Raw genomic sequence first — 14,751 nt, forward strand, 5'->3', positions numbered from 1 at the left:
ATATCCCTCTGAGCTTCAAAAACACAGAAGAGTAGTAAGTTTCAAAAGGATGTCAATTGAAACCTTTTATAGATGAAACCTATTTCCTAGAAGTCAACCTGCCAAATATATGCACAGCTGGAGACGAGAGACTGCGTAAAAAGTCCAGCTGGAAAATATCTCGGGTACCCAATTCGATCCAGTTATTCTGCATCTGTGGATTTAAAATGATCATCATCCACAGTGGAATAGATGTGTCCCTCGTTGCTTAGAAAATCCACAGCTTGCCTAGAAAGAAAGAAAAAACCAAATGTAGAAGAAAGGAAACTGCCTTTTGGATATGGCCGAATATGTAAACTTTACTCATTTCCCTACTTTCTATCTTAGCTGACAAGAATTCATGGCCATTTTGCTCATGGAAGGCTCTTGCAGGGAGAAACACCAGTAAAATTACAAAACTGAGGTAATCCTCGGAGACAAAGGCTTTAGGGCTGCCTTGGATGCCTCTCCCAAGTTGTGTAAAGCAAAGAAAATAGGACCTCACTTAAATACCAGTGTAAGCAAACTGAAACCAGGTTCTAAAGCTATAGTTCCGGTTGCATATAATGTCTCCCAATATAAACAGCTATATAAAAAAAAATAGCTCCTCACTCATCCACCGACCCTCTCATTCCCCTCTGGAAAATCAAGTTGCAAGAAGGAAAGGAAAGGTCTTTCTAGAAATGGTATGACACCTTCAAATCCTCAAAGGCCCTCAGGGTCAGTGTCAGTAACATATTTAATAAGAGTAACAATTTATAGAGCACCTACTATTGTGACAGACATTCTGCACCTCATCATCACAGTAACTCTAAGATAGGAATTATTATCCTCATCTCATAGGACAGGAAATGGAATTAGACCTGAGCATTCTTTTCTATTGAGACCTAGAATATCAACTGATTTATAGTAACAACTATCACAAACACCATAATACTCAGTTTGTTTGATGAGTTCATTAGAATCAGGAAGCTGCTTGTCTAACAGGTTATCAGGACAAGGATGTTGGAAGGACTGTCTAATGGCTTCAGGTCCAGATAGCCTGAGGAACACTGCACAGTGGGGACAGCAACGCCAGTGCAAATGTACACCTGAGGACTAGGAGCTTAGCATCTCATTCCTCCAGACTAAATTCCACGAGAGCTATCTGGTCAATTTTTGCTCAAAATTACATCCCTTGCACATAATGGTACTTAGTATTTGCTGAATGAAAAATGAATGAGTGAAGTGACAGGCAGCACCATCTTTGTGAGTCCTTTTTCTACTTTTTCATGACTGAACAACTTCGCTTTTGTTAGTCAACGGTTTTTTTTTTTTTTTAATTTTTTAAACTTACTTCTCATTACCGGGAAATCCTGGTGAGGGGAAACGGGTACAATTCTGGAGCCCTAGTTCACAGAAACCAAATACTCACTTGATGGAGGGTACGGTCATGTGTTGGAGCTGATTCTTGAGATCCTGAAAGTTCAATCCTTCAGGCCTTGGGCAAGCCTTAATCAAATTCAGTACCTGAAGATTCAAATCAGAAAGATTTTAGCAACTACTCTGAATCAGCTCCCCTATGTAAGCCAGAATCCCTTTATAGGAAAGAAATGAGTCAGGTACTTAGCACCATTAAGGAAGTAACATAATTTACAACTAACTGTCTGTGTCTTGCATGTCTGGAGCCACTCAGCTGTTTACCTGGTTCTGGGCCACAGTGAGGCCATTTGCTGGCATGAAGATATTCCCACCAAAGTTCCCAGCTTCACCCATTCCTGGATTGCTGACAGGTGCTTTCCCTGCTGAGGGCTGAATTAAGAAATAAGTTTACAACATTAGTAAATTCACCAATTTAAACACAGTCCTTGCTCTTTTAAGTAGCTTAATAAGTAGTTTACAAAAAAACAATTTAAGCAGTTTTTTTTTTTTTTGGCTGTGCCACACGGCTTGTGGGATATTAGTTCCCTGACTGGGGATTGAACCCAGGCCACGTGAAAGCGTGGTTAGAGTCCTAACCACTGGACTGCCAGGGAATTCCCTAAGCAGAGTTTTGCCAATAACAACTGCTTCCCTGGGAAAGGACAGCTATTATCTAATGAGTATTTCATAGGAAGATAAAGTCATTCTCTGAAGCATATTGTATCAAACAGAGAGAAAGGTACTTCCTGGATCCTCCTTTTCTTTTGTGATGTGACAGGAACCAGAGGAAAAATAGCACTGAGAAGAAAATTACTGAGATCTGCTATAGTGGTATCTACCTCTGGTGCTTCAATCATGCAAGCATTTACTGAGTGTCAACTAGGCATGAAGCATTACAAGGAGAGAAAAGGAGACACAGTTCTCATTACCCTCTCTTTTCTTCTTTTTTACCACCAAACTTTTAAAAAATAATAGATTATAGTCACTGTTTACATTTCCCAGCACTATTTGGATTCTCTCCAAATATACCTCTGAAACTGTTCTCACCAAACTTACCAATGCTTATCAACCAACACAGCCAGTAATCCCTTTCAGTTCTCATAACACTTGACCTCTCAGAAGCAGACACTGCTGACCACACCCCTCTTGAAATGTACCCCTCCTTAGGCTTCCTGACACCATATTCTTCTGGTTCTCCACTTAATTTTCAAACTATACCTTCTCAGTATCCCTTCTCAGCCTCTTCTGTCTACCTGTCTTCCAAAAAGCTGATAGTTCTCTCAGGATTTCATCCCAGACCTCCTCCGAGGCCACAAATCCTCGTTACCAACCATCTACCGAAGACCTCCACTTAGCTATCTCACGCACTTCAAAATAAAGTTTACTTTCCTCCCCAAACCTGCCTGCCCTGGTATATTCCATTTCTATTAGTAAGTCCAAGCCCAGTCCTGTAGATCTTGGCCATCTTTGAGTCTCCACTCGCTCACCTCCCACAGCCCGTCACCACAGCCCATCACCACAGCCCATTAATACAACGTTCAGTGGCTCGAAATGATCCTCATCACCCCTGATCTCCTGACTGGTGTCTCAGCTGCAAGTCTCTCCTATTCCAATCAACCCTCCTCACTGCTCCAAGTAATAACTTCTGATCATGTCTCTCCTCCACCTAAAAGCTTTCAGCTGGCTCCCCCTGCCTGTGAAGATAATATAAAACTCCTGGATATTAAGACCTACCACAACTAGACATCAAAGTCTGTATTTTATTCTTGACCACCCCCTTTCAACACAGGGAATTCTTGCCAGTCACACACATGCCTCTAACACGTTATTCCATGTCTGGAATGCTCCTCCCCTCATCTGCTTGGGAAACACTCTTCTCATCCTTCAAAGCCCAACTTAATTGTCACTGCCTTTGTGAAGACTTCCCTGACATCCCCCCAGGCCAAAGTTAGTTGTGTTCTTCCTTCTTGGCTCTCATAGCATTTGGCCCATTCCCTCTCATAGTAGCCATCACACTGTTTGCCTGTCACTTTCCCCCATAAGCCCCTTCAGCTTTGCACAGTGCCTGGTGGACAGCAGGTGCTCAGTCAATGTTTAATTTATTGAACTGAATAAAGATGACAAAAGATTAAATATGTTAAGTACCCATTACAAGTAAAAGAGCATTGTGGAAGGTCATCAGTGAATCCCATGCAGTCAAGAGACTCATTCATTCAACAAACGTTCATTAGGGCTTCCCTGGTGGCGCAGTGGTTAAGAATCCACCTGCCAGTGCAGGGGACACGGGTTCGAGCCCCGGTCCGGGAAGATCCCACATGCCGTGGAGCAACTAAGCCTGCGTGCCACAGCTACTGAGCCTGTGCTCTAGTGCCCCTGTGCCACAACTACTGAGCCCACATGCCACAACTACTGAAGCCCGCACGCCTAGAGCCCGTGCTCCGCAACAAGAGCAGTCACCACTATGAGAAGCCTGCGCACTGCAATGAAGAGTAGCCCCCGCTCACCGCAACTAGAGAAAGCCCGCGCACACGTGCACAGCAAGGAAGATCCAACGCAGACAAAAAAAAAAAAAAAAAAAAAAAAATTCATTAAATGCCAATGCTTCAAGGTCATTAAAAAAAAACCCAAAATTCAGTCATGGTCTCCTGTTTTCAAGCTAGATGCCTTCACGTTGCTTGCTGGTGAGACAGAAGTCCTATTTTATGATCCAGTAATACTGAACTGAACGCTATTTCTTCCCTGGATACCTCTGCTGAAATGACCTCATGTTCTGCTTCAGGTGCGCCCCTGCTCCCATATGTGTATTTTAAGACTTGGTTTAGGCATCACCTCCTCCAGGAGGCCCTTTCTGACGTCCAGGTCAGGACAGGAAACTCTTCTCTGTGGTTCGACAGCACCCTGCACTTGCCACTCCTCACTGCTTAAGTGATCTGAACCCTCAATGCTTAAGGCAAACTCTTTGAGGGAAAGGATTATTTTATTTACTCCTCAATATAACTGTCTATACTCACAGCTTCCACCCATCCTCACTTTAAAACCATTTTTATCACATAACATTTGATATATATGTATAGGTTATGAAGTATAGTCATAAAATAAACACCCTAAACTTTCTACCCAGTCCCATTCTTTTTAACCCACATTTCCCCTAACCATTGCTGAAGCCTCTCTTCTGAAGATCCACGTTTCCAAATCCGACGGACCTCTCTCATCACCTTACTTGACTTCTAGGCAGCATTCTACCGTTGAACTCCACTCCCTCCTTAAGGTACTCTTTTCAGAATATTCTATAGAATCACATTTCCTGATTTTCCTCCTGCCCAACTGGCAACTTCTCTGACTTTCTCTGGCTCCTGCTGTGCCTCCAGACTCCTAGCTCTGTGTCTCAGAGTTTAGGTCTCTTACCTCTTAACTCACTAGTTATCTCGTCTCATCCGAGGCTTTAAATACCATCCACACAATGACTCCCAATGCTCTCTCTCTACCCCTGACCTCTCCTTTGAGTCCCAGCTTTATACAGTCAACCGTCCATTCTGGTCTCCATTTGGGTGTCTGACACGTTGCATTTGCTAAGTCCAGAACAGAACTCTGTAGTTTGCCCTTCAAACCTGCTAGCTTCATCTAGTTACTCAAGCCCCAAACCTAGGAGTTATTTTTGAACCCTCTCTTTTCTTTATATCCTGTATCTAAACCATTAAGTCCTGTCAGCGCTACCTTCGGAATGTATTAGAATCCAACCACTTCTTACCCAGCTGCTGCTACCATTCCCCAGAATTACTTCTGTTGCTATTATTGGTGCCTCATAGTCTACTCTCCACACAGCAGCTCAAGTGAGCTTTTAAAAAGGTAAATCACATCACATCACTTCCCTAGTCAAAACCTTCTAAAGGTTTAGTGTCAATTAGAAAAAAGTAATCCTTACTATGGCCTACAAAGCCCTACATGATCGGGGTCTCGCTCCCTTGCCTACATCCCTGTACCACCTCCCATGTCACTTGCTTCACTCCAGACAGTCTGGCCTTCTTGCTGGTCTCAAGTATGCCAAGCTTGTTCCAGTCTCATGGCTTCTGACACCGCTTGGAATGTTCTTCTCTCATTTAAAATTATACCATTCTTATTCCCTCCATCACTGTCTTCTCCTACTCTGCTTAATTTCAGAGTACCTATAACTACCTAAAACTATATATTTGTTTTCTTGTTGATGGTCCATTTCTCTCAAGAATATAAATTTGAGGGCAGACACTTTACCCATCTTGTTCACTGCTTTATTCCCAGGGCCTAGAATAATGATTGGCATATACTAGGCTCAATAAACTGAATGAATTTATCTTTGTATCCCCAGGGCTTAGCAAAGTGCTTGGCACAAAACAAGAGGCAACAGCTCCAGTCCCTCCTACTGTAACCAGTCTTCCACCTTGCCACCAGAATCATCTAAGGGCACTCTAATACTCAGATCAGCAAACCCATTATGTGGTCCTAGATGGACTTGCCAAACTGAATTTGTACCACAGAAAATGTTGAGAAATTTCGATATGAAGCAAGAAATATAATTGCAGGGACAAAATAATGGTGCATAAATAATCCTGTTTAGCCAATAGGTTGGAAGGAAAGCAGCAAAATGCTATCTTAGTTGGGGTTTTTCTCTGAATATGGACTGAAAATCCTGAAGCTAAGAGCTCAGCTGATAATTATGTGTCTACACTTGAAGCTTGTCTTGGCCTCAGCCAACCAAGCCACCGGGGTTAGAGGAACTTGTAATTTTGAGAGGAAAGTGTTTCATCAGGAATAAAATAACACAGCAAAGCTCATGGAGAAAATTTTTTTTGAGGACTGAATGATGACTTTCTTGTGGCTCAATCTTCAAAATGTCAAGGAAATCAAAGCCGGAGCACAGAAGTGGTTTAGGTTTTTTCAGGGAAGAGAAAAAACGACGAGAATGAAGCTGCTCACCTGGCTGTTACACTTGCTGAGCATCATGTGTGCATTGACTACTTCCAGAATATGTGTGGTGAACTCATTCATATCCTCCAGGGGCATGATCTTAAAGGCTACCAGGCTTTTCTTGTTCTATTAAAATAAAGAGAGAAATGTGAACAAATAATGAGCACATTCAAGTCAATTTCAGGTCAAAACATTGTGGCTCCTTTCTTGGTTATAGTATTTTACTAACTGAGGAAAATGTGTTATATACTGAAAATTTTTAACTCAGAGTTAATCCAAAAACAGTCAATGAAATATAGTCAAAAGAACAAAACTAGCATAGAGATGTTCAATGACTTCCCCAAGGTTATACAACCAGAGTTTAGTCTCCAAATCCAGTGTCCGCCTTCTACACCTAATGAATGCCAAAGATGGCAACTGTAGGCTTAGATTTTGTTCTTTCTCTACCTTTCTGTTTGTTTTATATTGAGGAAACCCATTATTTCCTTTTGAAGAAGAAAATAATGAAATAACTTCAATATAACTCCCATTAAACATAGAGACTTACTAAGTCTTAAGTATCCTAAACTTAGGCATGACCCCAGAAACTGCTTCATGCAGATACATTTTAACTGTCGTTTTTTCCTGACTTTACCTGAAAAGATCTCAGATGACCAGCCACTTTCACATATGTTTCTGGAGGAACCACAGTGTTTTCACTGCTGGCATCCTAACAGAAAAAATACAAACACACCACTTAGGTTTTAGTGATGCTGGTGAAAGCCTCATCAAAATTTCTAAATTATGTACAGAAAGAGAAAGTTACGAAGTAAGAGCTAAAGGATCCTAATGCAGCACTACCTAGTTTGCCCTGCCTTTTAGAATTTAATTTTTTAAAAATGAAACCAGGAATTAGAATAAAAATATCCAAGTTCTATGTTATGCACATCAAAAAACAAGCAAACGATTATGGCACTCTCATTCAGTGTTCTTAGGCACACAACTTTCTGGTGGACATACTTATTGGCATAGCAACTGTACTTTTAGAAATTTAAGAAAATAAAGAACATGTATTAAGATTTAGCTTTAATATGGTCAACTAATCTATGACAAAGGAGACAAGGATATACAATGGAGGAAAGACAGTTGCTTCAATAAGTGGTGCTGGGAAAACTGGACAGCTACATGTAAAAGAATGAAATTAGAACACTCCCTAACACCATACACAAAAGTAAACTCAAAATGGATTAAAGACCTAAATGTAAGGCCAGACACTATAAAACTCTTAGAGGAAAACATAAGAAGAACACTCTTTGACATAAATCACAGCAAGTTCTTTTTTGATCGACCTCCTAGAGTAATGGAAATAAAAACAAAAATAAACAAATGGGACCTAATGAAACGTAAAAGCTTTTGCAAAGCAAAGGAAACTACAAACAAGACGAAAAGACAACCCTCAGAATGGGAGAAAATATTTGCAGACGAAAGATTAATCTCCAAAATATATAAACAGCTCATGCAGCTCAATATTAAAAAAACAAACAACCCAATCCAAAAATGGGCAGAAGACCTAAATAGACATTTCTCCAAAGAAGACATACAGATGGCCAAGAAGCACATGAAAAGCTGCTCAACATCACTAATTATTAGAGAAATGCAAATCAAAACTACAATGAGGTATCACCTCACACCAGTTAGAATGGGTATCATCAGAAAATCTACAAACAACAAATGCTGGAGAGGGTGTGGAGAAAAGGGAACCCTCTTGCACTATTGGTGGGAATGTAAATGGATACAGCCACTATGGAGAACAGTACAGAGGTTCCTTCAAAACCTAAAAATAGAATTACCATATGACCCAGCAATCCCACCACCGGGCATATACCCAGAGAAAACCGTAATTCAAAAAGACACATGCACCCCAGTGTTCATTGCAGCACTATTTATAAGAGCCAGGTCATAGAAGCAACCTAAATGCCCACAGATAGACGAATGGATAAAGAAGATGTGGTACATATATACAATGGAATATTACTCAGCCATAAAAAATGAACGAAATTGGGTCACGTGTAGAGATGTGGATAGATCTAGAGACTGTCATACAGAGTGAAGTAAGTCAGAAAGAGAAAAACAAATATCGTATATTAACACATGTATGCGGAACCTAAAAAATGGTACAGATGAACCGGTTTGCAGGGCAGAAATTGAGACACAGATGCAGAGAACAAATGTATGGACACCAAGGGGGGAAAGTGGCTGGGGGGTGGTGGTGGTGGTGTGCTGAATTGGGCGATTGGGATTAACATGTATACACTGATGTGTATAAAATGGATGACTAATAAGAACACGCTGTATAAAAAAATAAATAAAATAAAATTCAAAAATTCAAAAACAGAAGATTTAGCTTTAGGAGTATTCATCACAGCATAGTTTTGAATACTAAAACATTTAAAACAACCTACATATGCAACAAAAGGTGCACATTTGTATAATGGATTAGTTTATACTGCTGCAAATGATAATGCAGAATTCTATTCATTGTCTGTGAAGACCTGCTGTGACTCATGGAAAAAAGCTTATTTCCCACAAGGGGAAACATATACATCAAAACGTTAACAAAAGTTAACTTGGATAATTATAAATGATTTTAATATCTCTTTTTGGGTTTTCTAGACTATGTACCTATTATTAATAAGAAAAATACATAAGCTGACTCAAAGCTCTTTTTGATTATAAAATACACGACTATAAAAAAACTAGAATATAGAATGTATGTGTTTAAAACTAAAAAACACCCCAATTCCCATTACCTGGAGATTACCAACTATTTGCATTTCACTCTACCTATTATTTTACATAGCTGTATATATACCACAGATAAAAGTTTGTATTCTCTCAAAGAACATTTTAAAACAAGTTGGAACTAACACAACATTATAAATCAACTATACTGCAATAAAAATTAAGAACAAACTCTTGCAAAAAGTAAAGCTGGATCTATACTTCTCTCCTTTTACCAAAATACATCATTTAATTATAAAAAGACTTAATCATATATAGAGATATAAAAAGAAACCACAGAAATTACAGAAGGAAACATGAATTGAAAAATAATCTGAAACAAGGAAAAGCTTTTCAAAGTCAAAAGACAAACTAGAGAAGTCATATAATTATGATAAGAGGTTAATATTTTTCAGGCTCTTGCAAACAAAAATAAATATCCAAACACTCCTGGGGAATCAAAGGACTTTAGACAACTAAAAATCCCCCCACAAATTAACACTGAATAAAGTTAAAAAAAAAAAATCCAATCTCACTAAAACCAAAGAATTACGCATAAAAAATGAGAAAATTCTCAATGACAAGACTATTTTTAAACTATGATACAAAAATTTAAGACTCATAAAACCTACTGTTAGGGTGTGGAGAACTAATGGGGAACTCTCATGCACTAAGTAAATTGGTACCTTTATGGAAGGCAATAAAAAATGTAAAAACGTAAATGTAAGATTAACCAAAAAAGAAAGTAGAAACATGTAAAATGTGTATTTCCTCCAGAAAACCTAGTTTAAATTGATCTTAAGGAGATTATCTCAATCATGAAGAGATGTACACAAAGATACTCACCGCTGCATTGTCTATAATAACAAATGATGGAAATAAGCTAAATGTTTCCTGACTGGGTCTGTAAGTAAGGGATGATATATCCTTATGATGGAATAGGCAGTCCCCAAAATTGATGATGTAAATTTGTATTTATTGACATTAAGAAATCAGTTCCACTACATAGTTTTGAGCGAAAAGAGCAGATTACAGAGCAGTTGCATATCATATTATCCTTTATGTAAAACTGTAAGCATACATCTCATATATGTACAGATATGCAGAGAGAAATGTCTGAAAGGGTATTTCCCAAAATGTGTTGTAACAGTAGTCATCTTTGGGATGTGGGATTTCAGGGGATCTTTAAATGTTTATAAGTGAGCACCATACATTTTGTATGAGCATGCAGTATTAGGCATCTCTAGTAACTACCTTCCCCCTTGATGGCAGGGACTGTGTCTTTTGCATTCTTTGTCTACCTGGAACCAAGCAGTCTGGTTCAGAATCAGTACTCCAATAACAACTGTTGAATGAATTCTCCTGTATTTTTCTGAGGTCCAAAAAATAAAGAATGAATAACTATCAAGTTAATTCTTCACAGACGACTTGTGGTTTTTGAAGCAAAAATAGCATACAAAGTATGCATTATCCAAATGTTCTATAATGAATGTATTTTAAAAACAACATAAAAAACCAAGAGGCCTCTGCCCAATTAAAAAATAAAATGGGGGCTTCCCTGGTGGCACAGTGGTTAAGAATCTGCCTGCCAACGCAGGGGACACAGGTTCGATCCCTGGCCCAGGAAGATCCCACATGCTGCGGAGCAACTAAGCCCATGTACCACAACTACTGAGCCTGTGCTCTAGAGCCCGTGAGCCACAACTACTGAGCCCACATGCCACAGTTACTGAATCCCATGTGCCTAGAGCCCGTGCTCGCAACAAGAGAAGCCACGACATGAGAAACCCGCGCATCACAACAAAGAGTAGCTCCCGCTCGCCGCAACTAGAGAAAGCCCGCGCACAGCAACAAAGACCTAACACAGCTAAATAAATAAATTAATTAAAAAAATAATAAAATAATTAAAAAAAATAAAAAGGGTAAAAGGAATATATTTTCTTTAAGTCTATTTTCTCCATGTTTATACATACACTTATATATATGTTGCTTTGCAAAAATGGGGCCACACCATGCATACTACCTTTTTTTTTTTTTTTTTTTTTGCGGTACGCAGGCCTCTCAATGTTGTGGCCTCTCCCGCTGCGGAGCACAGGCTCCGGACGCACAGGCTCAGTGGCCATGGCTCACGGGCCCAGCTGCTCCGCAGCATGTGGGGAACTTCCCGGACCAGGGCACCAACCTGTGTCCCCTCCATCGGCAGGCAGACTCTCAACCACTGCGCCACCAGGGAAGCCCCATACTACCTTTAACATGCTCTTTTCCTCTCAACAATTTATAGTAAACACTTCTTTGTGACAATACATACATTTCTACATCATTTGCAGTATTTTAAAAAATATACCAGGATTTAATTAATAATATCCTACTGCTAACACTGAGATTCCTTTTAGTTTTCCATTATTATAAATAATGATGATCAACAATCTTACAACTGAATCTTTGCGTGTTATCTTTAATTATTCCTTAATGCAAATTTCTGGCAGTGGAGTGGTCAACATTTCTGAGATGATTTTGATCATCGGCTGATTTTTGAGAAAGGTGATGCTCATAACATCAAGGTAGGGCGGTATCCACTTCCCCAGACAAACAGTGACAATTCACTCCATAAATTAGGCGCCTACTGCTCTCAAGAGAAGTGGACATTGCCATTCTCTTTTCTCCTTTGCCAATTTAATAAGCTAAAAATGGTATCTTAATGTTAAGTAAACTTGCTTTTCTTATTGTTGTTGCAATTTTTATTTCATCTATTATGAATTACTTGTGCATTTCTTTGCCTGTTTTCCTAAGGTGTGGTTGCTTTTTCCTTTGTAAGAACTTTCAATAATTGAAAATTTTAAATGTTCGTAATATTTTGCAAAAAATTTTCCCACTAATTTAAATAATATTTACTCAGGGCCCACTATGTAACTGGCACTGTTCTAGGTGCTAGGGATACAGTGCCAACATAAAAATCCTTGTTCTCACAGAGTTTACATTCTAGTGTGTCCCGTCACTTGCCCTTTAACTTCGTTTATAGTATTTTGGGAAGTTTAAAAGATTTAAAATTTTTTATGACATCAAATGTATTGGCCTTTAATGTTAGGGTTTCTGCCTTTGATGTCTTGCTTATGTTTTATTTTTATAATAAGATCCACCTTTAAAAAGTAAGACTAAAAAAGTTCAACATCTCCAAAGTCCCAGAGTAACCCCACCCTGATTCAAAAACAACTACTTACATCTGTGTCAACCCACTGGCGAACATCCATGGGTGCAGCCGTCATGTCATCTATTTTGTAAACAATGTTGGTTGCAGCCTTCTCTGCATTTCTGATTATCCCCACAATAGTGACCTAGACCAGAAGAAAAAAAAATTTGGTTTTCTTAGAAACCAAAGCAACACTTATATATTTTCTTAAAAATATTTATTTATTTATTTATTTGGCTGCACTGGGTCTTAGCTGTGGCACGTGGTATCTTCATTGCAGCATGCGGGATCTTTAGTTGTGGCATGTAGGCTCTTAGTTACGGCATGCAGGATCTAGTTCCCTGACCAGGGATTGAACTTGGGCCCCCTGCATTGGGAGCATGGAATCTTAACCACTGGACCACCAGGGAAGTCCCTATGTTTTTTTTTCATAAATTTATTTATTTTAGGCTGCATTGGGTTTTCATTGCTGCGCGCAGGCTTTCTCTAGTTGCAGTGAGTGGGGGCTACTTTTTGTTGCAGTGCGCGGGCTTCTCATTGCGGTGGCTTCTCTCGTTGCGGAGCATGGGCTCTAGGCGCATGGGCTTCAGTAGTTGTGGCTCGTGGGCTCTAGACCACAGGCTCAGTAGTTATGGCGCACAGGCTTAGCTGCTCCACAGCATGTGGGATCTTCTCAGACCAGGGCTTGAACCCGTGTCCCCTGCACTGAGGCGGATTCTTAACCACTGTGCCACCAGGGAAGTCCCCTATGTGTTTATTTTTTTTGTGGTAAGCGGGCCTCTCACTGTTGTAGCCTCTCCCGTTGCAGAGCACTGACTCCGGACGCGCAGGCTCAGTGGCCATGGCTCACGGGCCCAGCCGCTCCGCAGCATGTGGGATCTTCCTGGACCGGGGCACGAACCCGTGTCCCCTGCATCGGCAGGCGGACTCTCAACCACTTCGCCATCAGGGAGGCCCACCCCTATGTATTTTCACCCCTATGTATTTTGTTGAGATGTTAGTTTTATCTCATTCTTCATTCCTATGATTAAGTGACTCTTCCACAAATTATTTTTACTTACCTGTGAAATCTCAACATTTCCAATTCTGAACACTTCATCAACCAGAGTAGCAGAAAGCAGCTGAGATATGGTACAGGGTACAATATGCTGAGCTCGGGCTCTCTGAAAAAAAAGTATGCATACATCCAATTAAGAAAATAATAACTACTGTTCATTTAGCACCTGCTATGTGCCAAGCACTTTACATATATTATAACACCGAATCTTCAAAATGCACCTCATTATCCCTGCTTCACAGAGATGAAAACCAGGGTTATATAGCTAACAAATGCCACACTTTAGATTTCAAACCCAGGCTTGTCTGACTCCAAAGCTCCTGATGAATGGATAAATTTGTGCGGTACTAGGGATCACCAAAATGAGTAGGCCAGAGTGCAAACAGCATAAGGAAGATGACCTGCTTCTGGAACAGACTTTTAAAGGAAACCCCACCTTTAGGAGCTGGCTTTTTTTTTTTTTTTTTTTTTTGTGGTACACGGGCCTCTCACTGTTGTGGCCTCTCCCGTTGCGGAGCACAGGCTCCGGACACGCAGGCCCAGCGGCCATGGCTCACAGGTCCAGCCGCTCCGCGGCATGTGGGATCTTCCCGGACCGGGGCACAAACCTGCGTCCCCTGCATCGGCAGGCGGACTCTCAACCACTGCGCCACCAGGGAAGCCCAGGAGCTGGCTTTTTATCACAGATGAGATGGTACTCAGAAGGGGTTTGAGAGATGGCCAGCAGAGACAGAACATTGGAGTTGTTCTAACTCTCATGATAAAATATAACAGAAAGTTAGAGGTATAGCTTTAGGATAGATGTTCTGACAATCAAATGTGAGTATGGGGAAAATGGGATAAGGGCTTGGCCACACTGGACATCTTAAAGGAAAGGGACAGGAGGTGATGGGCAGAAGAGGACACCCAAATCACATCCAGAAGCAGCCTAACACCAGCATAAATTCTTATTTTTGCCTACCACTGGGCAGAGGTTGTTTGGGGGACATAAAGATGAGTAAAATGGAATAGGATTTGCCTTCAACATACTCCTAACTTAGGGGAGGTAAAAATGTAAATAACGAGCCTGATCTTGATACACTATAGAATGAGATGCTCTATGTAGGATCTCGGAAATATTTTTGGCAATTTCAAGAAGAGGGAGCATTTAGGCTGGACCTTGAAGCACAAGAATTTCGACAGTGAAGAAATAGTGGGTAGGGAATATGCATTATAGGCTGAGGGCAAACATGCACTCTCATAGACTCTTAGAGGGACCATGTACAAGATGGAAAAAGCATGGTGGATTAAAGATTACGGTTCTTCCTGTTGGAGATCAACAGGATGTAACCCAGTAAATGTTCCACATGTAAGACTGAACATAGTAGACTCTTGGTCTTCATGGATT

General features: G+C 40.4%; 1 protein-coding gene across 1 annotated transcript; it reads right to left on the reverse strand.

Moving 5' to 3' along the window:
- Positions 1-182: 182 nt before the first annotated feature.
- RPA2 (replication protein A2) lies at positions 183-12,383 on the reverse strand. Its single transcript, XM_065888621.1, has 6 exons — positions 12,339-12,383; positions 6,995-7,069; positions 6,370-6,486; positions 1,702-1,809; positions 1,433-1,527; positions 183-267 (listed from the first exon to the last, which is right to left on the reverse strand). The coding sequence occupies exons 1-6, from the start codon at positions 12,381-12,383 to the stop codon at positions 183-185; spliced, it is 525 nt and encodes a 174-aa protein (XP_065744693.1).
- Positions 12,384-14,751: the final 2,368 nt, after the last annotated feature.

The sequence above is a fragment of the Phocoena phocoena genome, chromosome 1 (assembly GCF_963924675.1).
Source record: "Phocoena phocoena chromosome 1, mPhoPho1.1, whole genome shotgun sequence".
In the NCBI taxonomy this organism is placed as follows: Eukaryota; Metazoa; Chordata; class Mammalia; order Artiodactyla; family Phocoenidae; genus Phocoena; species Phocoena phocoena.

Excerpts from the sequence above, each read along its gene's own strand:
- RPA2 (XM_065888621.1), bottom strand. The coding sequence starts at position 12,383 with ATGACGGCTGCACCCATGGATGTTCGCCAGTGGGTTGACACAGAT. Across the intron at positions 6,487-6,994 it reads GTCATCTGAGATCTTTTCAG|AACAAGAAAAGCCTGGTAGC; the intron begins GTAAAGTCAGGA and ends TTATTTTAATAG. Across the intron at positions 1,528-1,701 it reads TCACTGTGGCCCAGAACCAG|GTACTGAATTTGATTAAGGC; the intron begins GTAAACAGCTGA and ends TTGAATCTTCAG.